The 18,074-nt window shown below is 38.7% G+C and overlaps 1 protein-coding gene across 1 annotated transcript in view; it reads left to right on the forward strand.

The window, feature by feature from the left end:
* LOC124596684 (uncharacterized protein DDB_G0290685-like) overlaps window positions 1-17,193 on the forward strand; it is a 39,200-nt gene extending 22,007 nt beyond the window's left edge. Inside the window, exons 4-5 of the mRNA XM_047135888.1 lie at window positions 40-2,418; window positions 17,006-17,193. Coding sequence (XP_046991844.1) covers window positions 40-2,418; window positions 17,006-17,193 — 2,567 coding nt within the window. The remainder of the gene's footprint in view (window positions 1-39; window positions 2,419-17,005) is intronic.
* Window positions 17,194-18,074: the final 881 nt, after the last annotated feature.

Below are 18,074 nucleotides of genomic sequence, written 5' to 3' on the forward strand. Positions count from 1 at the left end.
TGAAAGAAAAAGCCACTTATCAAAGTGAACATGCTGCAGGTGACAGCACTGATGGAGGCAATGATAAGGCAGGTGCCACACAGAATCAAGTCCATGATTTGAAAGAAAAGGCCACTTATCAAAGTGAACATGCTGCAGGTGACAGCACTGATGGAGACAATGATAAGGCAGGTGCCACACAGAATCAAGTCCATGATTTGAAAGAAAAAGCCACTTATCAAAGTGAACGTGCTGCAGGTGACAGCACTGATGGAGACAATAATAAGGCAGGTGCCACACAGAATCAAGTCCATGATTTGAAAGAAAAAGCCACTTATCAAAGTGAACATGCTGCAGGTGACAGCACTGATGGAGACCATAATAAGGCAGGTGCCACACAGAATCAAGTCCACGATTTGAAAGAAAAAGCCACTTATCAAAGTGAACATGCTGCAGGTGACAGCACTGATGGAGACAATGATAAGGCAGGTGCCAGACAGAATCAAGTCCATGATTTGAAAGAAAAAGCCACTTATCAAAGTGAACATGCTGCAGGTGACACCACTGATGGAGACAATAATAAGGCAGGTGCCAGACAGAATCAAGTCCATGATTTGAAAGAAAAAGCAACTTATCAAAGTGAACGTGCTGCAGGTGACAGCACTGATGGAGACAATAATAAGGCAGGTGCCAGACAGAATCAAGTCCATGATTTGAAAGAAAAAGCCACTTATCAAAGTGAACATGCTGCAGGTGACAGCACTGATGGAGACAATGATAAGGCAGGTGCCACACAGAATCAAGTCCATGATTTGAAAGAAAAAGCCACTTATCAAAGTGAACGTGCTGCAGGTGACAGCACTGATGGAGACAATGATAAGGCAGGTGCCAGACAGAATCAAGTCCATGATTTGAAAGAAAAAGCCACTTATCAAAGTGAACATGCTGCAGGTGACAGCACTGATGGAGACAATGATAAGGCAGGTGCCAGACAGAATCAAGTCCATGATTTGAAAGAAAAGGCCACTTATCAAAGTGAACATGCTGCAGGTGACAGCACTGATGGAGACAATGATAAGGCAGGTGCCACACAGAATCAAGTCCATGATTTGAAAGAAAAAGCCACTTATCAAAGTGAACGTGCTGCAGGTGACAGCACTGATGGAGACAATAATAAGGCAGGTGCCACACAGAATCAAGTCCATGATTTGAAAGAAAAAGCCACTTATCAAAGTGAACGTGCTGCAGGTGACAGCACTGATGGAGACAATAATAAGGCAGGTGCCACACAGAATCAAGTCCATGATTTGAAAGAAAAAGCCACTTATCAAAGTGAACGTGCTGCAGGTGACAGCACTGATGGAGACCATAATAAGGCAGGTGCCACACAGAATCAAGTCCATGATTTGAAAGAAAAAGCCACTTATCAAAGTGAACGTGCTGCGGGTGAAAGCACTGATGGAGACAATAATATGGCAGGTGCCAGACAGAATCAAGTCCATGATTTGAAAGAAAAAGCCACTTATCAAAGTGAACATGCTGCAGGTGACAGCACTGATGGAGACAATAATAAGGTAGGTGCCACACAGAATCAAGTCCACGATTTGAAAGAAAAAGCCACTTATCAAAGTGAACATGCTGCAGGTGACAGCACTGATGGAGACAATGATAAGGCAGGTGCCACACAGAATCAAGTCCACGATTTGAAAGAAAATGCCACTTATCAAAGTGAACGTGCTGCAGGTGACAGCACTGATGGTGACAATGAGAAGGCAGGTGCCACACAGAATCAAGTCCATGATTTGAAAGAAAAAGCCACTTATCAAAGTGAACATGCTGCAGGTGACACCACTGATGGAGACAATAATAAGGCAGGTGCCAGACAGAATCAAGTCCATGATTTGAAAGAAAAAGCCACTTATCAAAGTGAACGTGCTGCAGGTGACAGCACTGATGGAGACAATAATAAGGCAGGTGCCAGACAGAATCAAGTCCATGATTTGAAAGAAAAAGCCACTTATCAAAGTGAACATGCTGCAGGTGACAGCACTGATGGAGACAATGATAAGGCAGGCGCCACACAGAATCAAGTCCATGATTTGAAAGAAAAAGCCACTTATCAAAGTGAACATGCTGCAGTTGACAGCACTGATGGAGACAATGATAAGGCAGCTGTCAGCCACAATGAAAAGCATGATTCGGAAGCCAACAGCTCTTATCAAAGTAATGATAATGCAGGCAACACCATTGATGATGTCAATCATGTGGAAGGTGTCAGCTGCAATGTAGAGTTTGATCTGAAAACTAATGGCTTTAGTGAAAGTGGTCTTTTTGCAGGTGAGATCTACGATGGAGCAAACGATGCAGCAGATGTCATCTGCAATAGTGGGCATGATTTGGAATGTATTGGTGATGACGAAAATGGTGATGCCGCAGGAGGTAATCAGGATGCAGTTGATGATGTAGTAGGTGTTGACCTTTCTAGAGATGTTGATGTGGTTGTCTCTCATGCCTCCACAGAGGTGTTGTTTGAAGAAACAGCTTTTCCTTCAGAGGGACAAGTAATCAATTTCGCAGACCCTCCACCTTTTGCTGCAGCTTTTTCGCTAACTGGAGCCCCAGCTAAATGTGCAATTACAAAAAAGTGAAACTTAAATAATGTGTTTTGTTTTGAATCTACATTATTTGTCTTTGCTCCATGTATTTTGAATAAAAATTTTCATTTTATGTTCCATTATTATGAGTTTACTATATCTTTCTGTTCTGGTAGTAACATTCTGCACACATAAATTTAAATCCACATATATTTTACTTACTGATTCATTGTAGGTGATCCTTTCTCCACCTGTTTATATGTGGAAGATATTGCTTCAGAAATAAGTGGCAGGTGGGCTGAAGTGGGTCACCATTTTTTATACATACAGGGTGATAGGGTGATAATGTTTTTAGGTATTCTGAGATATTTACAAAGGTATATAGTTTTGTTAGCCTTCTCTAATATATACCTTGAAAATCTTAATATTGCAACAAATCTTCTTTCAGAAGTTTTACTCTTTGACTGGTTTGATTGCTTTATTTAACCTAGCTTCTCCTAGATAATATTTGTATATCACTGACAATGATATCTTTTTGGATGCCATTTGTGAAGTGAATAAATTAGCCTTGTATCAGGTGGAATGAATGAATTGAATGTTCTGCCACACAGTGTAAGTCTGCCTGTATAACTGAGTAGTCTCGTGATACCAGTTGAGGAGCTACTTGAATGAGAAGTAGCGAGTGCAAAATTTGTAAGGCCAGGAGAGGTCAGTGTTCTGATTTCGACTCACACCATACCATACTCAAATGACGCCATGGGCTGACATGGTGATCATTTTTTCCTTATGGCCAGTTTTTCAGTATATGACTAGGTGTCCTCTGACATTGTTTTGTATTCCAGTTTGATGGTGAGTTGATGATGCCAACAAATGTGGTTGCTGGAAAACTGGTTGTGATAATGGACTAATCTGTAGTGTAGCCCAAGGTCTAGGTTAGGTTCAGATGTAACAGCTTGGATGTGAGTTTGTAAAGCAACCAAATGAGAGTGTAAGAAAACTGGTTGTACTGGCAGACCACTCTGTGGTGTTGGGATTGTCATAGGTTAGATTGAAATAATGTGGCTCAATTGTGAGTTGGTGAAGACAATGAATGTGACTGGAGGAAAATTGGCTGTGGGGATGGACTGATCTGTAGTGCAGCCCAATGATTTTCAAAAACCTTTTGGAGTATTTTCAAAATGTCCTGACTTCTGAGGTTGTGGTTACATGGGAACCTAAGAATAGATTTTAAATATTACAAAATATTCTGTTTTATAAGACAACACAATATATTCCATTATGTCAACAGGTACCTTCACACACTTCACATCATGACTTTTTATCAGATCCTAACTTCTCATTGATTTTGCCATATTCACATCACTGACTGTACAAACAGTTACCAACTGCAGTATGCAAAACAAAAGCTGGTGACACTGTAAGTGCACTTTTACCATCATTTCGATACTATTTCAATACTATCATCAAAAGAACAGGTTTGTACTCCTTCACTTAAAGTAGTATGAGAGAAATCTACAACTTGCATCTCATTATTACATTTGTTATCTATTAGATTTTCACTTTGACAGCCCATCAGTGACAAAAATTTCTAAATTCAAACATGAATTTTCTCTTACATCTTCATTTAGTTGCATATTCTGAATTCCAATACCTAATTTGTTGCACATATTGTGTATATCTTAAATTAAACTACCAATGTCATTATTAATTTTGTCCATTTTTGAACTCAGTACTTTCATTAACTTTTAGCATTTCAGGTGGAAAGCCATCATTTTCTGTCACTTTGTGCTCTCTACTCCCAGACACACTGTCTTTTACTTTTACGTTGTTCATTTTGCCAGTCAGTCAGTTTACCTTTTATTGTCTTTCTGTAACTTTGCTGTTATCATCTGTAGTTCATAAATATGATGAATGATGGTATCCCTTAGGGAAATGGCAATTAGGGACAGGAAAGGACACAAGGTGCACTCACTGTGTATGCCTGACAACCTCATTCAGTATGTTGAAGAGCCTATTCCAGGAGCCATTGAGGGAACAGTGTGCAACAAACTGCACATTGTGGCACATATTAGAACAAATGATGCCTATCATCTCGGCTCCGAAGTCATTCTTGGGTCATTCCAGTGACTGGCAGAGAAGGTTGAAAAGACTAGCTTTATGTGTGGAGTTTCAACAAAGCTCACCATTTGCAGCATTGTCCCAGAACTAATCATCCCTTTGATAGTGATTCGAGGGGAAGACCTGAACCAGAGACTTCGAATGTTCTGTGACAAACTAGGCTGTGACTTCCTGGACTGGCATAATGGGGTGAGAAGTATAGGGTCCCCTAAATAGGTCAGGTGCGCACTACGCCTCAGAGGCTGCTACTAAGGTAGCTAACTGTGTGTGCAGTGCACGCAAGGGTTTTTCAGATTAAGTAGCTCTCCATCTAATCCAGATAACAATGGCTACAGGAAACCCTGAAGTATCAGAGTAAAAGAAATGCCTCTCACAGGTGAGAGTATTAAAATCCTAATGGTAAACTGCTGAAGTATTCATAAGAAAGTACCAGAGTTAGAAGCATTCCTGAAAGCACTGAAGCTCACATCCTAGGTACAGAAAGTTGGTTAAAACCTGAAATTTATAGCAGTGAGGTTTTTGGGGGAAAATTAAATGTTTATTGAAGAATAGGCAAATGGGAAATGGAGGTGGCATATTTGTCACAATAGACAAAAAACTCAAATCCACTTAGATAGAAACTGAATCTGCATGTGAGATTGTTTGGGCAAGACCCATCATCAGGGGTGGGCATAAAATGATAAAGGTAGCCTATTGTCCACCAAGCTCATCTCCTGATGTAGTCAAAAACTTCAGAGAAAACCTCAGTTCAATTGTAAGTTCCCCAATCACACTGTAATCTTTGGTGGAGACATGAATTGGGAAAATTACAATTTTGTTAGTGGTGGGTGTGATAAGACATCCTGTGAAATTTTACTAAATACCTTCCGTGATAACTACCTAGAACATATAGTTAGGAACCTCATTCTTGATGGAAATATATTGGATCTAATGGCAGCAAATAGATCTGACCTCTTTGAGGATGTCCACATTGAAACTGGTATCAGTGACCACGATGAGGTTGTGGAACCAATGCTTATCAAAGTACAAAAGTAAACTAAAACAAGTAGAAAGATAATTTTTTTCTGTGAACTAGATAAAAAAAATCAGTAATGTGTTATCTCAATGAGGAACTTAAAACTTTCAGCACAGGTCAGGAGCCAGGAGCATGTAGAGGAACTATGGATAGATATATACCCACTAAAACAGTTCACAATGGAAGGGAACCTGCATGGTATACAGTCACTATAAAGAAACTTACAGTATATATATAATAGGTGTAAAATAAAGTGTAAGGCTATTGTAGATAGAGAGATGCTGAATGAAACACATTTGGCTGTCAAGAAAACAATGAGTAATGCCTTCAATGACTGCCATAGCAGAATATTGTCAAATGACATTTCACAAAATCCAAAGAAATTCTGGTCATATGTAAAAAGGCTGTTATTGGCACCAAAGTTAGTATACAGTCCCTAATGAACGAAACAGGAACTGAAATTGCAGGTAGCAAAGCAAAAGCTGAAATGCTGAACTCCATTTTCAAATGTTCCTTTACAAAGGAAAGCCAAGGAGAAGTGCCCAATTTATCCTCATACCACTGAAAAGATGAATAAAATCAGTTTTAGTATCAGTGGTGTTGGGAAACAGATGAAATCATTAAAACTGAACAAAGCTCCAGAGCTGGATAAAATCACTGTCAAATTCTACACTGAACTTGCGGCTGACTTAGCCCATCTTCTCACTATAATCTATCATAGATCCCTTGAACAAAAGATGGTGCCCAGTCCTTGGAAAAAGACACAGGTCACATCCATCTACAAGAAGGGTGGTAGAAGTGATGTACAAAACTACTGTCCAGTATCCTTGATGCTGATTTGTTGTATAATCTTAGAACATATTCTGAGCTCGAACATCATGAGATATCTTGAATACAATGACCTCCGCAATGCCAACCAGAACAGTTTTTGAAAACATCAGTAATGTGAAACACAACTCACATTTTTCTCACATGACATACTGAGAGCTTTGGATCAAGGTAACCATGTAGAGGCAATGTTTCCTACCAAAAAGCATTTGACTCAGCACCACACCTATTCTTGTAGCCAAAAGTACATTCATGTGGGTTTTCAAGTGAAATTTGTGACTGGACTGAGGACGTTTCAGTAGGAAGGACACCGCATGTTATCTCGGATAGAGAGTCGTCATCAGATGTAGAAGTAACTTCGGGTGTGCCTCAGGGAAGTGTGCTGGGACTCTTGCTATTCATGTTGTATATTAATGACCTTGCAGACAGTACTAATAGTAAAATCAAGCTTTTTGGAGACAATGCAGTTATCTACAATGAATATCTGAGAGAATCTATATAAATATTCAGTCATATCTAAAAACAAAGATGATGTGACTTACCAAACGAAAGCGCTGGCACGTCGATAGACATACAAACAAACACAAACATACACACAAAATTCTAGCTTTCGCAACCAACGGTTGCCTCGTCAGGAAAGAGGGAAGGAGAGGGAAAGATGAAAGGATTTGGGTTTTAAGGGAGAGGGTAAGGAGTCATTCCAATCCCAGGAGCGGAAAGACTTACCTTAGGGGGAAAAAAGGACGGGTATACACTCGCACACACACACACATATCCATCCACACATATACAGACACAAACAGACATATGCAGCATATACAGCAACAAAGAACAACATGCATCAATTAAACAGTCAGAGGAAAACAAAATCTTAAGACGGCCACCAGAACAAGCACAAATAGAACACGAAGTGACACACATGTTAGATATAGAAGAAAAATTTCAGCTGACATATACAGAATACAAAGACACAAATACAGACATTAGACCATTCTTGCATAGACCACCTAATAACCCAAAAGTTGAAACAAATATAACAACTATCAACACAATCATACACAACAAAATAAATGAAAATACAACTATGGAAGAGTTACAACTACTGGTTTATACAGGAGCACTCACTACACTAAATATACACACTAGGCAGAGATCAGAACCAACCAATACACAGAAGAAACCCACAAAACCAGCATGGCAACACAGGCTACAGATTAGAATAGAAAAACTGAGAAAAGACATCGGACAGCTAACACAATTTATAAGAAATGAAATATCAGACAAAAAACGAAAAAGGTTAGGCGAAATCTCTCAACAAGAAGCGATAGAGCAATTAGATGAAAAGAAGCAGAAATTACAAGCATTGACCAAATGACTTAGAAGATACGAAAAAAGTGAAAATAGAAGGAAACAAAACCAAACATTCAACACAAACCAAAAGAAATTTTACCATACAATAGATAACACACATATTAAAATAGACAATCCACCAAACATAACAGACATGGAACACTTCTGGAGCAACATATGGTCAAACCCGGTACAACATAACAGACTTGCACGGTGGATACAAGCAGAAACAGACACATACAAGATGATACCACAAATGGCTGAAGTGATAACTTTGCAACATGAAGTCACCTGAGCAATTAATTCTACGCACAATTGGAAAGCCCCTGGAAAAGATAAAATAGCAAATTTCTGGTTAAAGAAGTTCACCTCAACACATTCACATCTAACTAAATTATTTAACAGTTACATTGCAGAACCATACACATTCCTTGATACACTTACACATGGAATAACTTATCTGAAACCTAAAGATCAAGCAGACACAGCAAACCCAGCAAAATATCACCCCATAACATGCCTACCAACAATATACAAAATATTAACTTCAGTCATTACACAGAAATTAATAACACGTACAACACAGAACAAAATTATAAATGAAGAACAAAAAGGCTACTGCAAAGGAGCACGAGGATGTAAAGAGCAACTGATAATAGATGCAGAGGTGACATATCAAGCTAAAACTAAACAAAGGTCGCTACATTACGCATACATTGATTACCAAAAAGCTTTTTATAGTGTACCCCACTCATGGTTAATACAAATATTGGAAATATACAAAGCAGATCCTAAATTGATACAGTTCCTAAACATAGTAATGAAAAATTGGAAAACCACAATTAATATCCAAACAAATTCAAATAATATCACATCATAGCCAATACAGAGTAAGTGTGGAGTATACCAAGGAGACTCATTAAGTCCTTTCTGGTTCTGCCTTGCTCTGAACTCACTATCCAACATGCTAAATAATACAAATTATGGATATAATATTAATGGAAGATACCAACACAAAATCACACATTTGCTATACATGGATGATCTAAAACTACTGGCAGCAACAACTCAACCAATTACTAAAGATAACAGAAGTTTTCAGCAATGATATAAATATGGCTTTCAGAACAGACAAATGTGAGAAAAATAGCATAGTCAAGGGAAAACACACTAAACAAGAAGATTACTTATTGGATAACCACAGCGACTGCATAGAAGCGATGGAAAAAACAGATGCCTATAAATATTTAGGATACAGAACAAAAATAGGAATGGATAATACAAATATTAAAGAAGAACTAAAAGAAAAATATAGACAAAGACTAACAAAAATTATGAAAACAGAATTGACAGCAAGAAACAAGACAAAAGCTATAAATACTTATGCTATACCAATATTGACCTACTCATTTGGAGTAGTGAAATGGAGTAACACAGACCTAGAAGCACTTAATAATGCCACAAATATAGAATACATCACATACATTCAGCAACAAAAAGATTCACATTAAGCAGAAAGGAAGGAGGAAGGGGATTTATCGACATAAAAAACCTACATTATGGACAGGTAGACAATTTAAGAAAATTCTTTATAGAACAAGCAGAAACTAGCAAAATACACAAAGCAATCACTCATATAAATACATCGGCTACACCACTACAGTTTCATAACCACCTCTCCAACCCTTTAGATCACATAACATCAACAAATACAAAGCAAGTAAATTGTAAAAAGAAAACACTACATGGCAAGCATCCGTATCATCTAACACAGCCACACATCAATCAAGACACATCCAACACATGGCTAAGAAAAGGCAATATATACAGTGAGACGGAAGGATTCATGATTGCAATACAGGATCAAACAATAAACACCAGATATTACAGCAAGCATATTATTAAAGATCCCAATACCACAAAAGATAAATGCAGACTTTGCAAACAACAAATAGAAACAGTAGATCACAAACAAGCGGGTGTACAATACTAGCAAATACAGAATACGCCACAAGACATGACAATGTAGCAAAAATAATACATCAACAACTTGCCATACAACATAAACTTATAAAACAACACGTTCCCACATACAAGTATACACCACAAAATGTACTGGAGAATGATGAATACAAATTATACTGGAACAAAACCATTATAACAGATAAAACAACATCACATAACAAACCTGACATCATACTCAACAATAAAAAGAAGAAATTAACACAACTAATCGAAATATCCATGCCCAATACAACAAATATACAGAAGAAAACAGGAGAAAAAATTGAAAAATACATCCAACTGGCTGAGGAAGTCAAGGACATGTGGCATCAGGATAAAGTTGACATTATACCAATTGTACTATCAACCACAGGAGTCATACTACGCAATATCCACCAGTACATCAACGCAATACAGCTACATCCAAACCTATATGTACAACTACAGAAATCTGTAATTATTGATACATGTTCAATTACTCGAAAGTTCCTAAATGCAATGTAACATATACCGTACAGTTAAAAGGAAGTCACACTTGATCAAGGTCACTTTCCATTTTTGACCAGACGTAATGTCTGAGAAAAGAAAGAAATAATAGTAATAATTTTTGGCGAGAGAAAAAACATAACAGCTGGAAAAGATCCACCTGCACGGTTACAGCACGTCTTAATTTTTCTTCACTCGAGATTCCATTATCAACTGCAATGTCAGAATTGCCTCCTTGGTGCCTTTGCTTTTTATAAAGCCAAACTGATCATCATCTAACACATGCACAGTTTTATTTTCCATTCTTCAGTATATTATTCTTGTCAGCAGCTTGGATACATGAGCTGTTGGGTTGACTGTGCGATAGTTCTCACACTTCTCTGCCCTTGTCATCTTTGGAATTGTGTGGATGATTCTTTTTTTTTTCTAAAAATCTTATGATACATTGCCAGTCTCATAGATTCACACACTAACTTGAACATTTGTTTGGTTGCCACTTCCTTCAATGATTTTTAGAAATTCCAATGGAATGTTATATGTTCCTTCTACCTTATTCGATCTCAACTTATCCATAATTCCTTTAAGTTCTGGCTCTAATACTGGATCTCACATGTCTTCACTATCAACAACAATTTCTTCTTCTATCGTGTCTTCAGATAAGTTCTCTCAATGTATTCTTTTCACTCATCCACCCTCTCCTCTGCATTTGATAGCAGAATTTCCATTGCACTCTCGATGTTTCCACACTTGCTTTTAATTTCACCATAGCTTTATTTGACTTTTTTATGATGCTTCAGTCCTCTTGATGATCATTTATTTTTTAATTTCTTCACATCTTTCCTGTACCCATTTCTCATTGGCTGCCCTCTCTTTTCTGTTTATTTCTTCTCTCATCAATTTCTTCTGTCATCCAAGGTTTCTTTGCAGTAGTCCTCCATGTGCCTATGTTTGTTTGTCCAGCATCTATGATTGCCATTTTTGGACATGTTCACTCATCTCCAACCAAACTGCCTGCTCTGGTATTCCTTAGAACAGTATCCACATGTGAACTTAAAATGCCTCATTCTTTCTCACTACTTCAGTATCCCACTTCCTTCCACACTTATTCTCCTGTATGATTCTTATAAACTTCAGTCTACTCTTCATCATTACTAAATTGTGATCCTAGTCTATATCTGTACCTGGGTATAACTTGCAATACAGTATCTGATTTTATAACCTCTGACCATAATGTAATTAAGTTGTGATCTTCCTGTGTCTACAGGTGTGATTCTTGGTCAGAGTATTCGCTATTACCATCTCAAATTTATTGCAGAACTCAGTCTTTCTTCTCTCTCATTCCTAGTGCCAAGCCCGTATTATTCTTTAACCCTTTCTCCTATTCCTTTCCCTACAATCATGTTTCAATTCCCCCTTTACACACTGAATTTCCTGTTCAGTATGCTCATGTAATTTCTCTGTCTCTTCCTCTTCTGCTTGCAACATTGGTATGTATACCCGAACTACTGTTTTCAGTATTGGATTGCTGTAGAATTTGATGAAAATAACGCTATTTCTGCTGCTGTTGATATTACTCTATATTCATCTGACCAGTAATCCTTACTGTCTTTTTATTTCGCTTTACTGATCCCCACTAGATGTAGCCTTTGCATTTTCCTTTTTTTAGATATTATAGATTTCCAACTATGTTCCAATGTCTGAGATTCCAAGCTCCAGACCATAGAATGTTATCTTGTCATTGGTTATGACATATTTTCCTCATGGGCACCTCATCCTTGGCAATCCCTTCCTAGAGATCTGAGTGAGGGATTAATGTGGAATCTTTTGCCAATGGAGAGATCATCATGACACTTTTTCAATTACAAGCCACATGTCCTGAGGATACAGGTTGTATGTCTTTAACTCAGTCTTCTTGCATCCTCATGGCACTGATTATTGCTGATTCTTCCACATTTTAGGGGCAGTTTTCCGTCTGAAGGGCAAGAGAGTGCCCTCATACTCTGTCTACTTCTCTGCCCCCTTTGACAAGGCCGTTGGCAGAATGAGGATGACGTTTCATGCCGGAAGGCTTTGGTTGCACGCCATTACTGGTGATTTTTGTTCTAAATTTAAGCAGTTGTTGGGTTTGAACCCAGGACCCAGGAATTTTTTATACCGGTCAAAGACTACTGATCAACTGCAGATCTCATTCCACTTAAAAGATGATTGATATAGAGAGCAAGCAAGCAAGGGGAAACTACGGCCGTAATTTTTTCCGAGGGCATGCAGCTTTACTGTATGGATAAATGATGATGGCATCCTCTTGGGCAAAATATTCCAGAGGTAAAATAGTCCCCTATTCAGATCTCTGAGCGGGGACTACTCAGGAGGATGTCGTTATCAGGAAAAAGAAAGCTGGCATTCTACGGATCGGAGTGTGGAATGTCAGATCCCTTAACCGGGCAGGTAGATTAGAAAATTTAAAAAGGGAAATGGATAGGTTAAAGTTAGATATAGTGGGAACTAGTGAAGTTCGGTGGCAGGAGGAACAAGACTTTTGGTCAGGTGAACACAGGGTTATAAACACAAAATCAAATAGGGGTAATGCAGAAGTAGGTTTAATAATGAACAAAAAAAAATAGGAGTACGGGTAAGCCACTACAAACAGCATAGTGAACACATTATTGTGGCCAAGATAGACACAAAGCCCACGCTTACTACAGTAGTACAAGTTTATATGCCAACTACCGCTGCAGATGATGAAGAAATTGATGAAATGTATGATGAGATAAAAGAAATTATTCACGTAGTGAAGGGATACGAAAATTTAATAGTCATGGGTGACTGGAATTCGAAAGTGGAAAAGGGAGAGAAGGAAACATAGTAGGTGAATATGGATTGGGGCTAAGAAATGAAAGCGGAAGCTGCCTGGTAGAGTTTTGCACAGAGCATAACTTAATCATAGCTAACACTTGGTTCAAGAATCATGAAAGAAGGTTGTATACATGGAAGAATCCTGGAGATACTAGAAGGTATCAAATAGATTATATAATGGTAAAACAGAGATTTAGGAACCAGGTTTTAAATTGTAAGACATTTCCAGGGGCAGATGTGGACTCTGACCACAATCTATTGGTTATGAACTGTAGATTAAAACTGAAGAAACTGCAAAAAGGTGGGAATTTAAGGAGATGGGACCTGGATAAACTGAAAGAACAAGAGGTTGTACAGAGTTTCAGGGAGAGCATAAGGGAACAATTGACAGGAATGGGGGAAAGAAGTACAGTAGAAGGAGAATGGGTAGCTCTGAGGGATGAAGCAGTGAAGGCAGCAGAGGATCAAGTAGGTAAAAAGACGAGGGCTAATAGAACTCTTTGGGTAACAGAAGAAATATTGAAGTTAATTGATGAAAGGAGAAAATATAAAAATGCAGTAAATGAAGCAGGCAAAAAGGAATACAAACGTCTCAAAAATGAGATCAACAGGAAGTGCAAAATGGATAAGCAGGGATGGCTAGAGGACAAATGTAAGGATGTAGAGGCTTATCTCACTAGGGGTAAGATAGATACTGCCTACAGGAAAATTAAATAGAACTTTGGAGAAAAGAGAACCACTTGTATGAATATCAAGAGCTCAGGTGGAAACCCAGTTCTAAGCAAAGAGGAGATAGCAGAAAGGTGGAAGGAGTATATAGAGAGTCTATACGAGGGTGCTGTACTTGAGAACAGTATTATGGAAATGGAAGAGGATGTAGATGAAGATGAAATGGGAGATACGATACTGCGTGAAGAGTTTGACAGAGCACTGAAAGACCTGAGTCAAAACAAGGCCCCGGGAGTAGACAACATTCCATTAGAACTACTGACAGTCTTGGAAGAGCCAGTCCTGACAAAACTCTACCATCTGGTGAGCAAGACGTATGAGACAGGCGAAATACCCTCAGACTTCAAGAACAATATAATAATTCCAATCCCAAAGAAAGCAGGTGTTGACAGATGTGAAAATTACCGAACTATCAGTTTAATAAGTCATAGCTGCAAAATACTAACGCGAATTCTTTACAGACGAATGGAAAAACTGGTAGAATCTGACCTCGGGGAAGATCAGTTTGGATTCCATAGAAATGTTGGAAAATGTGAGGCAATACTGACCCTACGACTTATCTTAAAAGCTAGATTTAGAAAAGGCAAACCTATGTTTATAGCATTTGTAGACGTAGAGAAAGCTTTTGACAATGTTGACCGGAATACTGTCTGTCAAATACTGAAGGCGGCAGGGGTAAAATGCAGGGAGCAAAAGGCTATTTACAATTTGTACAGAAACCAGATGGCAGTTATAATAGTTGAGGGGCATGAAAGGGAACCAGTGGTTGGGAAGGGAGTGAGACAGGGTTGTAGCCTCTCACCGATGTTGTTCAAGCTGTATATTGAGCAAGCAGTAAAGGAAACAAAGGAAAAATTTGGAGTAGGTATTAAAATCCATGGAGAAGAAATAAAAACTTTGAGGTTCGCCGATGACATTGTAATTCTGTCAGAGACAGCAAAGGACTTGGAAGAACACCTGAACAGAATGGACAGTGTCATGAAAGGTGGGTATAAGATTAACATCAACAAAAGCAAAACGAGGATAATGGAATGTAGTCGAATTAAGTCAGATGATGCTGAGGGAATTATATTAGGAAATGAGACACTTAAAGTAGTAAAAGAGTTTTGCTATTTGGGGAGCAAAATAACTGATGATGGTCGAAGTAGAGAGGATATAAAATGTAGACTGGCAATGGCAAGGAAAGCATTTCTGAAGAAGAGAAATTTGTTAACATAAAGAGTATTGATTTAAGTGTCAGGAAGTCGTTTCTGAAAGTATTTGTATGGAGCATAGCCATGTATGGAAGTGAAATGTGGACAATAACTAGCTTGGGCAAGAAGAGAATAGAAGCTTTCGAAATGTGGTGCTACAGAAGAACGTTGAAGATTAGATGGGTAAATCATATAACTAATGAGGAGGTATTGAATAGGTTTGGGGAGAAGAGAAGTTTGTGGCACAACTCAACTAGAAGAAAGAATCGGTTGGTAGGACATGTTCTGAGGCATCAAGGGATCACCAATTTAGTATTGGAGGGCAGCGTGGAGGGTAAAAATCATAGAGGGAGACCAAGAGATGAATACACTAAACAGATTCAAAAGGATGTAGGTTGCAGTAGGGACTGGGAGATGAAGAAGCTTGCACAGGATAGAGTAGCATGGAGAGCTGCATCAAACCAGTCTCAGGACTGAAGACCACAACAACAACAACAAGGATGCTCCCAGAAGCACATTACAAAATAAAAAGATAATTACATGTTGGATTCTTTCCGTTTTCTTAAAATTTCCACCATGGTTTGAAATCATTCTTTTAAAGTATTTTTGTTTCTGTAGTTTATGTACATACCTCAAAGACCACATACTTTCATAAAAGTAGGATATATGTTTACATCCAAATATTTAAATACATAGTTCTCAAGATACATAGTTTGCAAGTATGGACACACATAAAAAGAACATATACCTCCATTAAAAGGGAACATAAGCATACACATAGAACGTAATGTAGAAAAGACAGGAAAACAAAACAAATGTAATATCTCCTACTTGTCTTCCTTGTTTATAAAATCATCCACACTGCAGTAGCATTTGTTTTTTAAATATTTTTCAATGTTTGTGCAGGTGGATTCCAGCTAGCAGTTCTTCAACTTTGAACAGATTTTATTGCTAAACTTCAAAGCCATGTAATATGGAGTATTTTCAAATAACATTAGCCTGTGGCAAGTTAACATGTAATCTTGTTTGTGCCTTGTTTCATAAGTATGTATAAATGAATTTTCCTCAAAAAGATGTGGGTTTTTTTAACTCAAAAAGAAGTGCTTTAAATGATGCAAAAATAGAGGACTTTGACCAATTTTCAGTAGCATCGTCACAACTTCCTTAACAAAGTTCACAGACAATGGGCATCACTGCACATTCTCTTATGTCCGGTAAACATTTTCAAGGACAACTTACTCAATACACCATTCAGTCGACAGGTTTCTGAGTGCATGATAATGCTGCTGTGTCACAAAATCCATTTGTTACCCTTTCAAATTCTAACCTACAAATGATGCCGTCGGCTCTGCACCATGGTGCCACACTACTGGCAGATTCACATAACATCATTGAATACAACAATAAACGATAAGTATTCAATTCAGTGCAACAACAATGGTACTTGAACAGTGACTTTTTATTAATAAAGTGATTCTACTGCTCCTAGAGCAAGCATTCCCAGTGCATCAGAACTAGTAAACAAACCTCTACAGTGTACTGTGTCACGTGTAGCAAATCTCTGGCAGCCATGGCCATTTCTACCCCACCAGTCATCCCTGCAACCACACCTACCACATTGGTTTATATGTACAAGCATCAAGAATAGTGTAAATTCAAATGTCCAGATATTCTGCAGGCTGCTGCAACACCGTCTGTGTTCACTGCTCTGGTCCTGCATGTTCTTTCAGGACGTCTACCACAACTGTCTCCACTTAACTAGGATAGCCCAAAGACATGGTTTGCTCTTGTGGACAGCATCTTCAACATCCATGGAGTCTTATTCAATGAAATGCTGTTCGTATCTTTGATTGCAGCTCTGCACAAGCACACGGATTTGACATCTGATCTCATCCTCACAGCACCAATGAGAGACCGCTATAAACACAAAAAATCTATTATTCTCAAGTGCTTGTTAAGAACTCCACAAGAAGCAATTAATCACATACTGCAGGAAGTATTGCTTAGTGAGCTCATGCCATCGCAGTTGTGGGCAAAGATCTGAGCATCAATCAATCCCTCCTTCCTGTCTGACGCTGCTTTGTGGTCGCTATGGATAGTGAAAATACCAGAAGCTCTCCAGCTGCAACTTTTATCACATGCCATCGACCCATTAGAGATGCACCTACAGAGAGCAGACGATGCCTATAAAATCATCAGATGTGAACAAATCACCACACTGCATGGTTCTTCACTGACAGTTGGCAATACTACACACATCCCAGCACCTACTTTCATGCGAGGCCACACGAGGCCATCCAATTGACAACCTCAGTCAAGGCACTACCTGGTGACCATAGCGGTAAACTGGCCACCCCATCCACACCTCCTCACCCAGGCACCCTCTCCACCTCACCTGATTCTGGTGCTGCAATTACAGCTGCAACTACAGCCATATCCTGTATATCTGCTGTGTTGGTACCAGTCACATCACAGAGATGCAGCTCAGAAGTGTTGTCCAGCATGTGCCCTGCACACAAACTTCTGTTGCGGATGAGTTAGGCGCATCATCTTATTTGTTTTCTACAGGGTGCCTGCAGCAACACCAATTGTCACACAATAAACAACTACCTCTGGGCAGACTGTATGTAGTGTCCTCATCAGTGACACATTCTACCTGATCAAAACTGGTGCAGATACCAACGTCATATTTCCAGCGTTGTCAGCTTCACCACTGACACCTTCCGTCATGACACTGTGAGTAGCAAACAAGCCATCAGTCACCGTCTATAGCTCCACAAACCTTCACCTCAAACTTAAACCAAAATTTTGTTTTCAATGAACATTCAATGTGGCTGACACTGATGAGACAGTGTTGGGCATTGATTTTTTATGACACTATGGCCTCTCTCCAAATTTATCATTGGGAATGCTGCCCCATCACTC

The sequence above is a fragment of the Schistocerca americana genome, chromosome 1 (assembly GCF_021461395.2).
Source record: "Schistocerca americana isolate TAMUIC-IGC-003095 chromosome 1, iqSchAmer2.1, whole genome shotgun sequence".
NCBI classification, from domain to species: domain Eukaryota; kingdom Metazoa; phylum Arthropoda; class Insecta; order Orthoptera; family Acrididae; genus Schistocerca; species Schistocerca americana.